This window comes from Podarcis melisellensis (genome assembly GCF_964234715.1).
Source record: "Podarcis melisellensis genome assembly, chromosome: 10".
In the NCBI taxonomy this organism is placed as follows: Eukaryota; Metazoa; Chordata; class Lepidosauria; order Squamata; family Lacertidae; genus Podarcis; species Podarcis melisellensis.
The window spans coordinates 72,780,165-72,798,848 of record NC_138542.1 but is presented as its reverse complement, the minus strand read 5'-3'; the positions used below and the strand labels follow the sequence as shown (position 1 = coordinate 72,798,848).

The window sequence follows — 18,684 nt, the reverse complement described above, 5'->3', positions numbered from 1 at the left end:
AACAAAACATCGATGTTGCAGGAAAGGAAAGGAGAATCGGGATCGAGGACAAAGAGGTAAAGGGGTCGCGCCAGGGAGGAGTGGGGAGAAAGGGACCCAGAGAGGGACTCCGCGCCAGCTCCCCAAAGCGCCTTCCGCGGGCCCCCCCGGCAGGGCCTGGATCCCTGAACGTGCGCTGCGAAGGGGGCTTTCCTTGGCAGGGGTGGACATGGGGCGCCCACCCACGGGGTCCCACGAGGACTCCCCGGCCCCGTTTCCCCCACGCAGGCGTCCCTGGGGCCCTGTGCGCTCCGCGCGGAGAGAGGCAGACCATGAAAGGGTTAACGGGCGCGAGAGACGCCTAGATAGAGACCCCGCTGTCCCTCCCCATCTCGTCTTGGAGGGGGGCCCTCCGGGTGGAGAGATGGGTCGCGCATGGCGAGGGGTGAGCCGCGCCAAGGGGGCATCTGGGTGCAGGGGAGACTCCGGGAGAGAGGGAGGGGGCCAAGGGTGGGGGGGAGCCGGGGGGAGTACGGAGGGGAGCATCCCCTGGGCAAGGAAGCGAAGCATTGGCGGGGTCGGGGGGAGGAGACCAGTCTTTGGGGAGACGTCTCCATCGTGCGCCGACTAGGAATCTCCGAAGGGGCCACATTAGCTTCTCCCTCCCCCCCAAGAATCGACACCCCCCTTCAAGGAAACCAGGGAGGGATCCCTAGAAAGTGAGAGGTCCAGTACCCCCACCCCTTCCTTCCTCAAACTCCATCCTCTTCCCACCCCCATAAGCCCCTGCCCTATCCAGACACAGCAATTCTGCCCAGTCCAACCATTGGTCCCCTGGAGAGGAGAGGGAATCAGAGAAGAGGGGAGAGGCCTTCTCAGAAGTGGCTCTTTGTTTCCCCAATCCCACCCAAGAAGCAGCCAGAAACCTTTTCCTCTCTCTCAGGCTTCCATCTTTAAGTGTCTTGTCCACTGCCTGCTTCATTGAGGCTGAGGATAATGTACGCCTGTCATCAGAAACAGGGGTGCAGAACCTATTTAATTGATCTCAGGATTGATAAAGAAGGTGCGCCTCAAAGGCATTTCTCTTCCTCTTACTTTTTATAGGCAACGTCAGAGTGACTGATAAGCTGAGATTCTTCCCAGTCAAAGGACCCATTTTCATGATAGACAGTGCTTGTGGCTGGAGGCTCTACAGACAGGGTGCGCCTATGGAGGCCAAAGACTGCCAGTATTAGCACAGGTGAGCTGTGTGACCTTCCCAAATTTACAGACTGTATGCGAATGAGAGTTTGTGGGTGGGATTATTGTTTACGGCAACCCTGTGATTTTCTCCACCCAAAACATTTCGTGACCTGATATTGCACTACGAATTCCAAAATAACTACAAAAAAAATCACAAGATAATACAAATTATTGTAGTATTTATACCCTGCCCATCTGGTTGGGTTTCCAGTACACATAAAAAACAGTAAAACATCAAACATTAAAAACCTCCTAATACAGATCTCCCTTCGACTATCTTCTAAATGTCAGGTAGTTGTTCATTTCCTTGACCTCTGAAGGGAGGGCGTTCCACAGGGTGGGTGCAACCACCCAGAAGGCCCTCTGCCTGGTTCCCTGTACCCTCACTTCTTGCAGGGAGGGAACCAGCAGAAGACCCTCAGAGGAGGACCTGAGTGTTCAGAGTGAAGGATGGGGGTGGAGACACTCCTTCAGGTCGTTTAGGGCTCTAGGTCTCAGATCTTGCTCCTTCATAACAATCTCCTAGACTCACATATAGTTAGCAGAATAGGAAAAAACGCTCAGATCAGGAATAAACTCATATCTCAAGAAATAACACAACTTCAGGTTGTTAATGAATCAGTACTACATATTCAAGGATGAAGTTTCCACTAAGTAGAGTTATCCCTTTGCCTTGAATATCCAGCTTTGTCAGTGCCAGATTAGGGTAGTCCTGTGTCAGAAGAGGGGCTCGAGATCAGGCATTATAAGGAGCAATGGGGGTGGGTGTTTCCGTCTGGGATTCCCATTTGCCAGCTGCTTTCCTTCTGCTTCTCCTGCTCTCTGCATGCAACGTGAGGCATGTAGACAGATGTCCATCTCCCAGAACAGGAGCTTCCCTGAGCACCCATTCAGCTGACCCCAAGCACCAAGCCTTGTCACTAGTTCTCTGACTGACCCAGACCACACTCCCTGGAAAAGACGAAGACCTGGGTCTCATATAATGGTCCACATGGACTTCCTGAGGCCATTGGGACTGTGCAGGTGATTCATGAAGATCTAGAGGTGGAAACAGGGGTGGATGGAGGATTATGATGCCGAGGATGGGAAATGTCCAAAGGAACGATGAACCAGAGACAGAGAGGGCCTTTTCATGGAGAGAGAGTAGCTGCATTTCCTGTGAGAAAACAATTGATGTGAAAAGGCTGTTTTCCAAGATCATGCTGCTTTATTAATGAAGATTGAGGATAATGAAAGGTTGCTGATGCATTACTATCATTTGACATCATTGCATCTTCATTTACTAAAAATTTGGAACCTGGGTAGGATGCAGGGGAAATATAGGACATGTTGAAATATGAGGTGGTGCTAATTGCATCTGATATGCTCTGTTTTCCTTTGTTCTCTTCCTTGAAACCCAAACAGGATTTCCTTTCCTCCCACGCTGAGGAGGGTTATGGAGAAGAGAGACAGACTTCGAGGGGAAAGGGCACGTTTGGTTTCACTAGATATAGACATTAAAATGTGTGAAATCTGGAACATGCATCATTGAATGAACACACATAGCTCACATCAACCAACCCCCAAAGTGGCGAAACCATTTTAAGGTATAGAGTGTGAAAAGACTTTCACTGATAGAACACATCAGCCGACTAACATGGGCAAGAAAGGATTCAAATGCAAGGAGTGTGGGAAGAACTTCAGTCAGAGTGGACACCTCAATATACATCAACGGACTCACACAGGGGAGAAACCATTTAAATGCATGGAGTGCGGAAGGCAATTCAGTCAGAGTGGAAACCTAAATATGCATCAACTGACTCACACAGGGGAGAAACCTTTTAAATGTATGGAGTGTGGAATGAGCTTCCGTTTCATTGGAAACCTTATAAGACATCAACAGACTCACACAGGGGAGAAACCATGTAAATGTATGGAGTGTGGAAAGAGCTTTCATGATAATGGAAACCTTAGAACACATCAACGGACTCACACAGGGGAGAAACCGTATGAATGTATGGAGTGTGGAAAGAGCTTCAGTTTCAATGCAAACCTTACACGACATCAACGGACTCACACAGGAGAGAAACCATGTAAATGTATGGAGTGTGGAAAGACCTTTCGTGATAATGGAACCCTTAGAGGACATCAAGCGACTCACACGGGGAGAAACCGTATGAATGTATGGAGTGCGGAAAGAGCTTTCATGATAATGGAAACCTTAGAACACATCAACGGACTCACACAGGGGAAAAACCATTTAAATGCATGGAGTGCGGAAGAAAATTCAGTCAGAGTGGACACCTAAATCTGCATCAACTGACTCACACAGGGGAGAAACCATATGAATGCATGGAGTGCGGAAGGCAATTCAGTCAGAGTGGAAACCTAAATATGCATCAACTGACTCACACAGGGGAGAAACCTTTTAAATGTATGGAGTGTGGAATGAGCTTCCGTTTCATTGGAAACCTTATAAGACATCAACAGACTCACACAGGGGAGAAACCATGTAAATGTATGGAGTGTGGAAAGAGCTTTCATGATAATGGAAACCTTAGAACACATCAACGGACTCACACAGGGGAGAAACCGTATGAATGTATGGAGTGTGGAAAGCGCTTCAGTTTCAATGCAAACCTTACACGACATCAACGGACTCACACAGGAGAGAAACCATGTAAATGTATGGAGTGTGGAAAGACCTTTCGTGATAATGGAACCCTTAGAGGACATCAAGCGACTCACACAGGGGAGAAACCGTATGAATGTATGGAGTGCGGAAAGAGCTTTCATGATAATGGAAACCTTAGAACACATCAACGGACTCACACAGGCGAAAAACCATTTAAATGCATGGAGTGCGGAAGAAAATTCAGTCAGAGTGGACACCTAAATCTGCATCAACTGACTCACACAGGGGAGAAACCATATGAATGTATGGAGTGCGGAAAGAGCTTTCGTGATAATGGAAACCTTAGAAAACATCAACGGACTCACACAGGGGAGAAACCATATGAATGTATGGACTGTGGCAAGAGCTTTACTGATAATGCAAACCTTAGAAGACATCAACGGACTCACACAGGGGAGAAACCATGTAAATGTATGGAGTGCGGAAAGAGCTTTCGTGATAATGGAACCCTTAGAACACATCAACGGACTCACACAGGGGAAAAACCATTTAATTGCATGGAGTGCGGAAGGAAATTCAGACAGAGTGGACACCTCAGCGTGCATCAACTGACTCACACAGGGGAGAAACCATATGAATGATTTGTTCTCAGGAGCTAAGTTTTGTGCCTCACTGTGGTCCCAGTCATAACTGTAGGCTTTGATTTTTTTAAAAATTATTTTTATTAAGTTTATAGAATACAGAAAAAAAGAAAAGAAGACAGATGGAAGAAAAAAAAGTATCAAAGTTTCAAATTTCCATAGTCTTTTTTGACAAACCAACTGGACTTCCCCACATCCCCCAGATCCTGCATTCTTTGTAATACAAACATCAGCAATTTGTTATCTTGTTTCATAGCTTATTGTATCTTTCAATTTATCATGTTACTAAATTCAGAATGTTATGTCCCAATTCTTATATATTTAAGTTTAAACACAATAAAGTTATTTCATAAATCCACCTCTAATTTCTTGTACCTTAATTTTCATTTCACCTATTACAGTTGCTGAGGCTAAAATTTCCTAAATAGTGCATTTTCTTAACATTCGTACAACTTATATTGTTTTTGCAAGTAGTCCTTAAATTTTTTCCAGTCCTCTTCCGTTGCTTCTTCTCCCAAGTCTCGAATTCTGCCAGTCATTTCGGCCAGTTCTTTATAGTCCATCAACTGCGTCTGCCATTCCTCCAGCGTGGATAAATCTTGTGTCTTCCAATACTTTGCGATGAGAATTCTTGCTGCTGTGGTAGCGTACATAAAGAAAGTTCTATCCTTCTTTAACACTTTCTGGTCCACAATGCCCAGAAGAAAGGCCTCCGGTTTCTTGGGAAAGGTATATCTGAATACCTTTTTTAACTCATTGTAAATCAACTCCCAGAAGGCCTTCACTTTTGGACAAGTCCACCAGAGGTGAAAGAATGTCCCTTCCGTCTCCTTACATTTCCAACATTTATTATCAGACAGGTGATATATCTTAGCAAGCTTGACTGGGGTCATGTACCACCGGTATACCATTTTCATAATATTTTCCTTCAAGGCACTACATGCCGTGAATTTCATTCCGGTGTTCCATAACCTTTCCCAGTCCTCAAACATGATGTTATGCCCAATATCCTGCGCCCACTTTATCATGGCGGATTTGACTGTCTCATCCTGTGTATTCCATTTAAGCAGCAAGTTATACATTCTCGAGAGTAATTTGTTTTTTGGTTCTAACAATTCTGTCTCTAGTTTCGATTTTTCCACCTGGAACCCAACCTTTTTGTCCACTTTAAAAACCTCTTGAATTTGAGCATAATGCAACCAATCTCGCACCTTATTTTTTAATTTTTCCAAGCTCTGCAACCTCCAATTGTCTCCAATTTTTTCAATTATTTCCCAATATTTTGGCCAGTAGGCCTCCATGTTAAGTCTCTTACGGGCCTTAGCCTCCACCGGTGATAGCCACCTCGGGGTCTTACCCTCCAATAAGTCTTTGTATTTTGTCCAGACCATAAATATTGCTCTTCTGACAATATGGTTTTTAAACAATCTATGAACTTTAACCTTGTTGTACCACAAATATGCATGCCACCCAAAAGCATTATCAAACCCTTCCAGATCCAGGACATCAGTGCTCTCCAGCAAAAAACAATCTTTCAACCAGCAGAAGGCTGCAGATTCATAATATATCCTCAGGTCCGGCAGGGCAAACCCCCCTCTTTCTTTCGCATCAGTTAGTATTTTAAACTTTATTCGGGGCTTTTTGCCCTGCCAGACAAACTTAGAAATATCCTTCTGCCATTTTCCAAAACATTCCACTTTGTCCACGATCTGTAGGGCCTGGAACAAAAATAACATTTTCGGCAATACATTCATCTTTATAACTGCAATTCGACCCAACAAGGAAAGTTTCAATCTTGACCAAGTTTCCAAATCTCTTTTGATTTCTGACCAACATTTTTCATAATTATCTTTAAACAAATTCAAATTTTTGGAGGTCAGATACACCCCTAGGTATTTCACTTTTTTAACCACATTTAATTCTGTCTCTTTCTGGAACTCATCTGTTTCTGTAGATGTCAATTTTTTTGCTAAAACCTTAGTTTTTTGCTTGTTCGACTTAAATCCCGCCACCCGACCAAATTCAAAGATCAGTTCTAAAACTCTTTTTGTACTAGATACTGGCTCCTGTTATGTTAATACCAAATCATCTGCAAATGCTTTCAGTTTATATTGTTTCACTCCGACCTCAATTCCTTGTACCAACCGGTCCTCCCTAATCATGTTCAAAAGCACCTCCAGGACTGAAATAAATAATAAAGGGGATAGGGGGCACCCCTGCCGTGTCCCTTTTTCAATTTTGAACTCCTCTGTCACCACATTGTTTACTATCAATTTAGCTTTTTGCTCTGAATAAATTGCTTCTATTCCATTTTCAAACCCCTGCCCCACTCCCATCCCTTCCAAGTTTTTCTTCATAAACATCCAGGAAATGTTGTCAAAGGCTTTCTCCGCATCAATAAAAATTAACACCGCTCTCGTGTTAATATTTGTTTGTAAAAGTTCCAAAATGTCAATGATGTTTCTTGTGTTGTCAAACAGATGCCTACCAGGGAGAAAGCCTGCCTGGTCTTTATGGATCACTCCATTAAGCACTTTTTTGAACCTACTTGCCAAAATATCCGCAAAAATTTTGTAATCCACATTTAGGAGTGAGATGGGACGGTAGTTGGGTCTTTTCAGTTTCTAGTTTAGGTATCAATGTGATGAAGGCTTCTTTCCACGTTTCCGGTGCCTTCCTCCCCTCCATAATCTGGTTACAAACCTCCATCAAGGGTTGTGTCAGATAGTCCTTCAAAGTCTTATAATATTTGGAGGTAAGTCCATCGGGGCCTGGAGATTTGCCTAGTTGAAGGTTCTGTATGGCACCTTCAATTTCCTGCTGTGTAATTTTGCCATTCAGGATTGTTCTCATTTCCTGAGGTATTTTTTGTAATCCATTGGTTTTTACGAATTGATCCACCTCAGGCTCTTTCTGCGGCCCTTGTGCATAAAGTTCTTTGAAGTATCTCTGGAAACACTTTCTAATTTCATCTGGTTTCTGAACAGTTCTCCCTTCGATCTCTAGATTTGTAACTGTATTTAATTTTTGTCTCTTTTTTAACTGCCATGCTAGCAGTTTCCCACACTTATTTGCTGATTCAAAAAATCTTTGCTTCATTTGTTTAATTTTCCATTCCACCTCTTGATTTATCAGTTTCGAATATTGTGCCTGGAAAATTTTTCACTTCTCTCAGCACCTCCTTCGACTTGGGCCTAGATCTTAATTTTTTCTCTCCTTCTCTTATTTTCTCCAATACCTTCTCCTTCGTTTCATTCCAGAGTCTTTTCTTAATCGTATTTTGTTGTATCAGAAACCCTCTCATAACTGCTTTACTTGCGTCCCAGATTATTCATTTTTCCACCGTAGTATTTAAATTTATCTCAAAATAGTCCTTTAGAGTTTTTTGGGCCTTCTTAACAATCTCCTGATCTCTTAGTAAGGTGTCATTCATTTTCCATCTGAAGGATCCGGTTGAATTAAGTCTCAATTCCACTTTCAGAGCAGGTTCTTGGGCAGATTTCCACTTTTCTAGTCTTGGGTGCCAGTCCTCTAGTTATCCATATTTGGTCGATTCGTGTCCATGACAGATGAGCTTCAGAAAAGAAGGTTCCTTCTTTTCCTAGGGGGTTCTTTGTCCTCCATATGTCAATCAAATCCATGTTGTCAGTCATTTCAAAAAAGGTTTTAGGTAGCCTGCCATCTTTCGTTATGTTTAGACTTTGTGACTTATCCATGTTTACAGACACAACCCCATTCATATCTCCCAACATAATAATGTTGTTGTAGTCTAAATAGTCCAGCATAATCTCATGCAGCTTCCTAAAAAATTCTGATTTCCCATCGTTTGGTGCGTATATTCCTAATATCAAAAAATTTTCTCCTTGTGTCTGAATTTCAATCGCCAAAATTCTACCTTGTTCATCCTTAAATAAGAATTTCGGTGACAGGCTCTCCTTTGCGTATATCACCACTCCTCTTTTCTTAACTCTGTCCGAAGAGATACATTCCTGGCCTAATCTTTTGTTAATTAGCACTTTTCTGTGGAGCCTTGTCACATGGGTTTCTTGCAAACAAATAATGTCCAATTGTTCCTTTTTCAGAATATGAAATACTTTTCTTCTTTTTTCCGGAGAATTTCCGCCATTTATGTTCCAACTAAGCAGCTGCAGAGACATCCTGGATTAATTCGTAGATCTCACAATGGGGTGTCTTGATTTCCCTCCGATCCCGGGGGTGGTAACGCTGGTCCAGCTCCAGGCGGTGTAGGCTCCGGTGGTGGTGGTGGCCAAGATGCTGCTGCTCCTTTTTGGAGCTCTTCCCCGTGGTCGTATAGGAACTTCTGCTGGTCCTCTGGTGTTTTGATTCTTACTTTCCTTCCTTTGTAGGTAAATCATAACTGTAGGCTTTGAAAGCTCAGTAAACTATTACTGAAGAAATCCTGCTGCCTCTGTGTGTGTTTTTGACCTCAGTGTGGGACTTGCTCTACATGTGGCCCCTACCCTGCTGCTACTTAGCTCATGGCCTGGAGTTGCTGTACTCAAGCACACAAGATGGTTTTTGCACCAAACTCTGCCACCCCCACCACTACATGATCTCCAAACTCTTCTTCAACAGCAGAACCTCATCCCTGCCCCCGTGTGTTCTGAAGAAAACCTGAAATACTGAAATTCAATGGGAGATTTCCCCCAAAGCCTAAGTTCAAGAGGGGGAATGTGGGGCTGCAGGTACCAGGGAAGCCTCCTGGTGGGCCCATCTTCACTCATGAACCCCATGGGTCAACCTGCTTATTCTGGGGTTTGAGAAGCAGTTTAAATGAAAAGATTGCAAAAAGGGCTTTATTTCCTATGGAGTGCTTAAGGAACATCCAGGGACTTTCCCATGGAAGAACCCATTTAGATGTATGGAGTGTGGGACCTTTTCCTTTCAGTGTCCACTCTTTCTTCACAGCAATGAACTCAGCAGGAAATCAGGCTTAAACACACGACGTGTATTTGAAGTTCTTGTGTTTATATGTAAAACTGAACAGCAATGAAATATTGAAGGCAATGTCAAACAATGTGAGTATAATCTAAGAGGTAAAGTACCTTTTGATAGAGAGGATGAATCTGGTTTGCTGGTGGTGAGTGAGGATTAGGGCTGGGCGATATATTGATATCTGGTCCAATACTGGTTTCTAGACCACATTTGAAGAACAACTGATATGGCAATACACCACAGATCACAGCAGCGGCAGAAAGCTGTTTTTCGTGACGTCCCTGCAGATGCTGAGTTGCTGACTTCCCTCCAAGACTACAAGAAGCGAAATGCACACCTCCATTGCCCTGCGTCCTTCCAGCCTTTTTCCTCCCTTGCTCCCTTCTGCCGGTTTGTGTGCCTGACTTAGATATCCTGTGTGCTGTATGATTTTAGTGCTGAAACTGAATTTACTCTCAGGAGCTAAGTTTTGTGCCTCACTGGGGACCCAGTGAGAACTGTATGCTTTGAAAGCTCAGTAAACTATTACTGAAGAAGTCCTGCTGCTTCTGTCTGTATTTTTGACCTCAGCGTGGGACTTGCTCTACATGTGGCCCCTACCCCATCGATGCTTGGCTAAGGCCCTGGAGTTACTGTACTCAAGCATTCAAGATGGGTGTTTGTGTGTCAGAGTGGTTTTTACACCAAACTCTCTCACCCCCACCACCGCCTGATCTCCAAACATTACTTATTCAACAGAACTTCATCCCTGCCCCCTGCACGTTCTGAAGAAAACTTAAAATTTAATGAGAGATTCCTCTCCCCCCCCCCGAAGCCTAACTGCAAGAGGGGGAACGATGGGTTGCAGGTACCAGGAAAGTCTCCTCTTCAGTCATGAACCACTTATGGGAACCCGAGAGCTACTGCTTATTCTGGGGTTTTGGGAGGATAATATTTTTCCATAATACCAGAAGTTATTAGTCAATCATGCTGCTAGGGAGTCTTCCTGCCAGAAGAGCACAGTGCTTATTACTATCCTACTGATTTTACTGTTGCTGCTGCTTTTGCTGTCATGGACTGGCTGGGTTCGTGGGGGGGGGGAGGCACCAGCTGGGAGACCCACAAAGGAAGAAGGCTCAGATCCTGGGGACTGGTGGTGGCATGGCGATCAGCAGATAGAGGGAGAAAATGGAGCAGTTGTTGCAAGCTGAGGAGGAAACAGGGTTTGGTGAGCAGGAAGAGGCTGAGACAGAGAGCAGTTCAGGCTCAGAGGGAGGAGTGGGGGGGGGGCTAGGAGACCCAGAAGAGGAGGCCATCAGTTGAAGCATCCAGGGAGACTTCACCCTCCTGCTGCAATCAGCTCCCCTCTCCCCTGGTCTCCTAGAGCACACAGGGAAATCCAGTTCATACCCATGAGCCTATACATTATATTAATGGGCGTAGGTTTTTTTGTCCCAACATGCATCACTTTAATCTCATTGACAATGAACTGTATGGTCTGCCCATTCACCCCATTTGGAGAGGTCCTTTTGGAGCTCCTTGCATCTCTCTTTGTTTGAAAAACCATGGACAATGTACATCGACTTTTAAAACTTCCCCCCCTTCACCCAGAATACTTTTCAAGTAGCATCTTCACTAGTATGTCACAAATAGGGAGGGGTATCAAAGGGTTACACAAGTTCAACTGTTGGTCACTCTATCAGATACATCTCTGGACACCTCTCCAGTACCCATCACCCAGAGAACAATAAAACTACTGACATAATACAGTAGTACCTCGGGTTAAGAACCTAATTCATTCCAGAGGTCTGTTCTTAACCTGAGGTACCAGTTTAGCTAATGGGGCCTCTTGCTGCTGCCATGCCACCATTGCCGCCGTGCAATTTCTGTTCTCATCCTGAAGCAAAGTTCTTACCCTGAGGTACTGTTTCTGGGCTAGCAGAGTCTGTAACCTGAAGCGTCTATAACCCTAGGTACCACTGTAGTAGTAATAATAATAATATTTATATCCCACCTGCCTCCCTTGCCGAAGCTGGGCTCAGAGTGGCTAACAACAGTAAAAGTAACACAGTTTACATAAAATCACAATCAATTAATTGAAATACATTCTAAAATCAATTCATTCTAAAATCAATTCAGAATCAAATTACATTCTTGTGCGCAGGGCTTCTCCTGAGATGGGCTTTCAGAATACCTGGCTTCATAGGCGCGGACTCCATGGGGCCTGAGGGGGCCCGAGCCCCCTCAAAAATTCGTTTGGGGGGGCTCTGCCCCCCCAATAATTTAAGAAAATTATTAGTTATATTATGCTTTGTAAAATCACAAAATTATGTTCGTATTTTTTATTTTCCTTGTTTGACGATAGTTACCTTTTAAAATACATTCAGTAATGAGTTAAAACAAAGCCACTCCCGATCTAGAGAGGGGGTGGGGTTGCAGGCTCTCACCCATCAACAATCTCGCGGGGCTGGCATCAGCCCCCCACAAGAAGCGGGGATTCCCCCTAGCTCATTAATATTCACCGCCCACGGCGGCAGCCAATTGGCTGCCGCAAAGGGCGGGCCCTCACAGGTTCATTTAAGGTTGGGGCAGCCCGGGGCTCGCCCCTTTCGTTCCCCCAGCAACAGCGGTTTGGAGGTCTTGGCCCCCCCCAATATTTTTTATAAGTCGGTATGGGCCCCCGCCCCCCCCCAATATTTTTTATAAGTCAGCGCCCCTGCCTGGCTTGGTCAACTGCCTCTGTGGAAGTCTCTTGTTGCCCCTTGGTCACTCCCTGGGTGGGGCAAAGTGTATGTGCTCTCACGCTCAAGGGATTATGGCAGGAGGCCCTGTTCTCGCTGCCTACGTGGCTATCCGCTGCCAGGGTCATGGTGGAGGCTGAAGCCTAAATTTACTTTTTCTTCAGAGTTAAAATGGCGTTGGAACGGGAAGAATCGGTCGAAATATGGATTTTATATGAATTTACATATTTAGGTATCGTTCCTTGAGCTGTCAAGCTGAAAGGATACATTTAGACACAATCTTTGTAACATTGTAGCAACTTTAGGCAATCGAAACCAAAATGGCTACATTTAATCTACTTTGCCCATAGTCTGAGCAGCAGGAGGGCGCTGAGACAATCGTGCAAAGGCTCAGCTGAAAGGCTGGTTTGGAGGCAGTTCCAGCCGTCTACGGATTCCCCCATTGGCTAGCTGTCAAAATATAGTGCTCTTGATTGGTGAGCTTCGGTTATTCATAAATCCCATTCATAAAACACAAAGTCCGTAAATCCCATTCTTCAAATGCAGAGACCGTGTTTTCCTCTATTTATAAGATATGTGAATCTTTTGCGACTGAGTGGAGAGGGGTTTGGGGTTCCTCGTTCCAGGGCATAATGTCAGATGGTAACCCCCTCCACTGTAATTTCTGTTACACCAGGAAGGAATCACCCCACCCTGGTCACATGCAGCTGGGCTCACTTGCCAGAGCCACCTGGAGGGCCTGACTACAATTCCCATCATCCCTGATCACTGGTCCTGCTAGCTAGGGGTGATGGGAGCTGTTGTCCAAAAACAACTGGAGACCCAAATTTGGGAAACCCTGTTCTCCCTGAAGGACAAAGGAGGGTTCACGTGCATCAGAATATCAGGTGAGCCCTGCAGGATCAGGCCCAAGGGGCCACTGTCCTCCCAGGGGCCAAGCAGGGGCCTCTTCTGGGAAGCCCAACGGCAGTACTTGAGCCCCAGAGGGGGGGGAGCCGCATTTCTTCTAGGGACACATTTCTGGGGTCCGCATGGTGCGCCCCAGTCTGGCTCCAGTCTGCCAGGGCAGCTGTGTGTTGTTTCGCTGCAGGTGAGGCTGCCCCGTGCAATGTGGGGCTCTTAGAAGGAATTTGAGGGGGGTCCGGAGGGACTAGGGCTTCCCCGCACTTGGAAAGGACCAGTAGAAGCGGAGGGGAGGCAGGCAGCAGGAGGGCGATGGGGGGGAACCAGCGAGAAGGAGCTTCTGGAGCCGGGCAGCCCCCTCCCCGCCTGCTCCCGGAAGGTTTCCCGAGCCCCTCCCCTTTTCATTTCAAGGACCGGGGGACCTCAGCATCCTGGGGTTGCTTTGCTGGGGGGGAGGGGGGTCCTATTTTGTTTGCTGAGGGCAGGAGTCACAATCCTGTCACATTGTGCTGTGTCTGGCTTTTAGGTGTAGCAGGAACCCCCCCACCCCAATCATTCTGTTTGTATAAACTTCACACTCACACACTACATACGCCACATTTCTGTTATAACGCCACATTTCTGTTATAAATTCATAGAAAATCAACCATGCATTGGATTTGCACTGTTCCATTTTTATTTTACTCCATATGACAAGAACTAACAAAGGGGGGTGACTTAGTCTTGGTCTCAGCACATACACAGGAGCCCTGCCCATACCAACCCTGATGGTCCCAGACAGAAGACAATCAAGATCACAAAGAACCTGAATATGGGAGTGGATTCAAACAAAGGACACTGATCAGATCTTCCCTCAGGGGGCAGGAAACTGCAAAATCCCCTTTGTCTCCTAGAAATTCCTGGAAGGGGAGGGGGGAAGGAGGAACCAGCCAGGTGACAAGACACTCAAGTTACCACCAACTCCTCCCTCAGCACCTCCTTTCTGTAATGTATGCCTCCCTCAGCACCTCCTTTCTGTAATGTATGCCTCCCTCAGCACCTCCTTTCTGTAATGTATGCCTCCCTCAACCCCTCCTTTCTGGGGGTGGGCTAGACCTAGAGGAGGGGAATTTCAAAAGTTTTTATAAGACCTTGCACACTATTGTTCTGGGTCTTTCCTCTCTCCTGCACGTGAGGGGTGTTACAGGAAAAATCCGAGGGCTCCCTTGGACAAACGAAGACACCAACCAGAGCAAGTTCAGAGCAAAACGGCAGCCTGTAGGCCTGGTCTTTATTGAAGAAAAGACTGTCGCGACAGGGCTCCCACTGTCCACGAGGTGAAACAAGATGGAAGCCCCGAACAATGGATGACCCTAACTTTTATTAACCACTAATCCCCTTGACTACACCCCCAGAATTACATCATATTTACATCATGATTTTATTAAGGAACGGGAGGAGTTGAGGAGGAGTTTCCTAGGTAATCCGAGCAGCCTGACACCTGGCAGTGACCTCCTCTCCCCCCTCCTCATAAGTCATTCCCAGAAACAAAGGAAAGGGCGAAGTCTTCCTGCCCCCTGAGGGGAATCCGGCCAGAGTCCTTTATTCGGAATCGTGTGGAATACACTACCGTATGCAGTCTATTGTGTTTCTGATGGCATGTTGTCTGAGCCCTCCCGATGGCTATCAAGGTTGTCCCGCCATCCGGAGAAGGGCAGCTTGGTACGTGACTGCGCGGTTCAGGGATTATGGCCGATCAATCCCAGTCCACCCCCCTTTGATAGTCCTTGTAATATGCAGTGTAATAAAAGTGGTCCGGTGAAAATCCATAGTACGGCTGATTTTTGGTGAATTTATAAAGAATACAGTCACTGAAGTTCAAAGCAGTTTCCCTTTTCGGAAACAACTTGCAACATTTTGATTAGATCAGTCACGGTTCAGTGAACTCGGAAACAATGAATTGAGAGCTGTCAAAAGGTGAAGGAACAGACGCTCGCGGCCTGCAGTACCAGCGTGGCCGCCGCAAGGGGCGCTGTTCGGTAACGCTGATTGGTTAACGCGGTTGCTGGTTGACCTAGAGTTCAGTCGTCCGGTCTACTCTCAATAAGGATAGGGCAGCGTGGAGCGCTAAAGCAGAGAGCTGTCAAACCAGCACTTCCTTATTTACGGAAGGCTTTGAAGAGGTGGCCCTCTAAAGGGACACCTCTCAGGTCAGGAAGGGGAGACGCGTGTACATGTGGATGTGGTGCTTGTGCAGTACGTGTTCCTGGGGTGGGGGGGTGATTTCCGGCGACAGTTCCCCCCTTCGGAGATAAGATTGCGAGGGTAGGGAAGCCGCGCAATCCTTTTCTCCGCACAAATTAGTAAAAGTCATACCTAGGGTTCAGATTCTGGAAGTCCTCCAGGGGTCCCATTTCAATGGAGTTCGGTTGGGTCTCTGGTGCCGGTGGTCTGTAGGTGGTGGCCGATCGCGGGCGGGGGGTTGGAAGACAAGAGTCGCAAGTTTGACAGCACATCGGGAAACAGTGGACTGCGCAGCAGAAGACAGCAATGCAGATGGTTACGGTGATGAGGATCAGGAGTCCATTTCCTAGGAGTTGTTTTAGCCAGCCAGACCCAGGCAGCCAGCTCCACAATTGGACATCTGAGAGTCCTTCATGCTGGATGTCTTTAAGTCCGTCCGCTAGTTTGTGGATGTTGTTAAGGTGTCCGGTAATGTTGAGGGTCTGGTCGGACACGTGTGTGCAGCACTCGGTTCCGACGAGGGCACAAACGCCTCCCGTCGAGGCGAGGACGTAGTCCAAAGCAAGGCGGTTCTGAATCGAAGTCTGCCTGACTTCCGTTAATTCTGTCAGGATAGCTTGGGTAGCCGCATTGGACTCTTCCATGAAATTTAACAGGATGTCTGTTAGTTTAAGGATGTCTACGTGGTTGGAGCCGGCTCCATACGCGGGGAAAAGAGCCCGGCCATAAGTTTCACTATTAGCTGCTACGTCGGAGAGTTGCGATAAGTCTTTTGCCCTTTTATTGCGCCTTCTTCCTGAGGGTAGATCTTGGGTGACCCGGACTCCAGGCAAAATCAGACCGAGGTAACAGGTGCCGCGGGAGTGGGGGCTGGCCCATACATAGCCGCGGTGGCCACAAACCCAGAACAAGCCCTGTAGGCATGAGTCTATGCGCCCGGTGAGGAAGGCACGGAAAAAGCACTGGGAGACAGGGGAGGGTGTCCAGGAGTCGGGTAAGGTCATGACGCGTTTCCATGCAGACATGAGGTTGGGCTGGGTAGAGGGGTTGCCTCGGTGCCATAGGGTAATCTTCCCGTTCAAAGAAATATCAATGACGTACTTACAGGTACTCTCGCCTATGACCTTGTCATTTCCGCTGAATTTCCGGCAAAGGTCGCCTGTTGTGGGTCCAGTTAGGTAGATGTACTGGTGAGTCAGGTTCACGGCAGTCAGGTTCCAGGATTGCACGTCAGCGGAGAGATGTTGTTGTAGGGTGAGAGGTACCCCAAGAAATGGTATGCCACTGTGGAGGTGCGAGGGGGCGTTGGCACAGATCCAACACTCTGTGGTGGTTGTCTGTTTTGCAATTTGAGAGATCAGTTTCACGTAGGTGTTGGAATGCCAAGTGGACAGAAAGTCATTATTTTGAGGGTTTTCGGATATCGACAGTTCCCCCCTTAGTCGAGGTGCGGTGCCGGGGGGGTGAAGGGGGTCTTGACGAAGTAGGTAGGTGAGGTTTGTGGCGAGGCCTCCACACCTTTGGGGTCCGGTAGTGTCCCATTCTGTTGATGGTGTAACGGAGTAATGCCAGCCCTCGAGGTACGCTTTCCCGTCCCAATCGGAGGCGAGTCCGATGTCCCAGACGCAGCAGTACCGTCGGAGGCATACTCCTTGTAAGATGGTTTGGCGTGGAGTGGTGTCTACTCGTTGGCAGTAAAACCCATGAATTAGGTGGTTTGTGGGGTGATTTCGGTCAGTATAAACTGAGTCACCGCCTCCATTGTTTAGAAGTGTCCAGTTTAGAGTTTGTTCAGGTGTGCCATCAGAAAAGAGTACATAAGACCCATTGTGGCAGCGGGCTCGATTCCAAGGTCCGTCTTTGGTAAGGGTGAGTCTGCCCAGGAGGGTGTAGGTGGGCGAGCGAATAAACAGTTCCCAAGTTTGGTGAGTGTTGAGGATTGGTAGTATGGCATGTCGAAGGAGGACGCGGGTTTCGGGCAAGCAGAAATCAAAATCTCCTAGGCGGTCTGGTGTCCCCCTTTTTACCATGTCAACAATTCCAAAGTCCAGATATTTGTATTCCATTTGTAATCCAGGGCAATGGCTGTGTGTTGTTATGGTGTGTTGAGAAAGGGCGGAGGTAATGGAAATGGAAAAGATAAGTAAGGTGGGTATGGCAGTTGTCATTTTTGAGGTGGTGTGAAGCGCGGTTCAGAGTTGTCAAACTGCGGAGCTGTCAAACTGCGGAGCTGTCAAACTGCGGAGCTGTCAAACTGTGGAGCTGTCAAACTGCAGAGCTGTCAAACTGCGGAGCTGTCAAACTGCGGAGCTGTCAAACTGCCGAGCTGTCAAACTGCCGAGCTGTCAAATGCGCACACGAAAGCTCATACCAAGAACTGACTTAGTTGGTCTTTAAGGTGCTACTGGAAGGAATTTTTTTTGTTTTGACTATGGCAGACCAACACGGCTACCTATCTGTAACAAGATCACAAAGAACCTGCATATGGGAGTGGATTCAAACAAAGGACACTGATCAGATCTTCCCTCAGGGGGCAGGAAACTGCAAAATCCCCTTTGTCTCCTAGAAGGGGAGGGGGGAAGGAGGAACCAGCCAGGTGACAAGACACTCAAGTTACCACCACAACTCAGCCCCTCCTTTCTGTAATGTATGCCTCCCTCAACCCCTCCTTTCTGGGGGTGGGCTAGACCTAGAGGAGGGGAATTTCAAAAGTTTTTATAAGACTTTGCACACTATTCTTCTGGGTCTTTCCTCTCTCCTGCACATGAGGGGAATACCCTGTTGCAACAGTTCAATAAAGGCCAAGCCTACAGGCTGCTGTTTTGCTCCAAGTTATCCTGGTTGGTGTCTTTTTTTTGTCCAAGGGAGCCCTCGGATTTTTCCTGTAACAACCCCACGCCACGAGATTAGATCCGTCCGTGTTTTAGCTACTGGTGCACGTTGAGCAGCGGCTTGGACTCTGTGACTCCTGTGTTACGGGGGGAAATGGGGCTTGGGCTTTTGCACACACAGCCCCGACACCCAGGTAAAATTCATGCAAGGAGTGAAGCAGCCCAGTTTCAGGCTAAAGCGCCTTGGAATTTGTACATCCTCAGATAGGTTTTTTCACCTCCTTATGTAGCGATGATGTAGTGATGAGGCTCCACGAACTGCATGCTGGGATCAGATAGAAACTTTTAAAAGTCCTTGTCACCCCATCCTCGGGGTTCAACTCCTCTTTGGACCTGTTGCACAATAAACTTTGATCTACAGGGGACACAGGTGGCGCTGTGGGTTAAAGCCTCAGCACCTAGGACTTGCCGACTGAAAGGTCGACGGTTCGAATCCGGTCCCAGCGCCTGCCAACCTAGCAGTTCGAAAGCACCTCTGGGTGCAAGTAGATAAATAGGGACCGCTTACCAGCGGG

At 46.9% G+C, this 18,684-nt stretch overlaps 3 protein-coding genes and 1 long non-coding RNA gene across 5 annotated transcripts in view; 3 read left to right on the top strand and 1 right to left on the bottom strand.

Annotated features, from left to right (window-relative positions):
* LOC309378608 (uncharacterized protein) overlaps nt 1-18,684 on the top strand; it is a 179,700-nt gene that overhangs the window by 96,776 nt on the left and 64,240 nt on the right. The window contains exon 5 of the mRNA XM_081926985.1: nt 1,084-1,219. The gene's annotated coding sequence lies outside the window, so the exon portion shown is untranslated. The remainder of the gene's footprint in view (nt 1-1,083; nt 1,220-18,684) is intronic.
* The window catches only part of LOC309378898, a 71,998-nt gene that overhangs the window by 9,298 nt on the left and 44,016 nt on the right, over nt 1-18,684 (bottom strand). The window lies entirely within an intron of this gene.
* The window catches only part of LOC309378768 (uncharacterized protein), a 74,864-nt gene that overhangs the window by 48,759 nt on the left and 7,421 nt on the right, over nt 1-18,684 (top strand). The gene's annotated exons all lie outside the window — the stretch shown is intronic.
* Nucleotides 3,335-9,052, top strand: LOC309378726 (uncharacterized protein). Its single transcript, XM_081927342.1, has 2 exons — nt 3,335-4,531; nt 8,861-9,052. The coding sequence occupies exon 1, from the start codon at nt 3,385-3,387 to the stop codon at nt 4,474-4,476; it is 1,092 nt and encodes a 363-aa protein (XP_081783468.1). The 5' UTR covers nt 3,335-3,384; the 3' UTR covers nt 4,477-4,531; nt 8,861-9,052.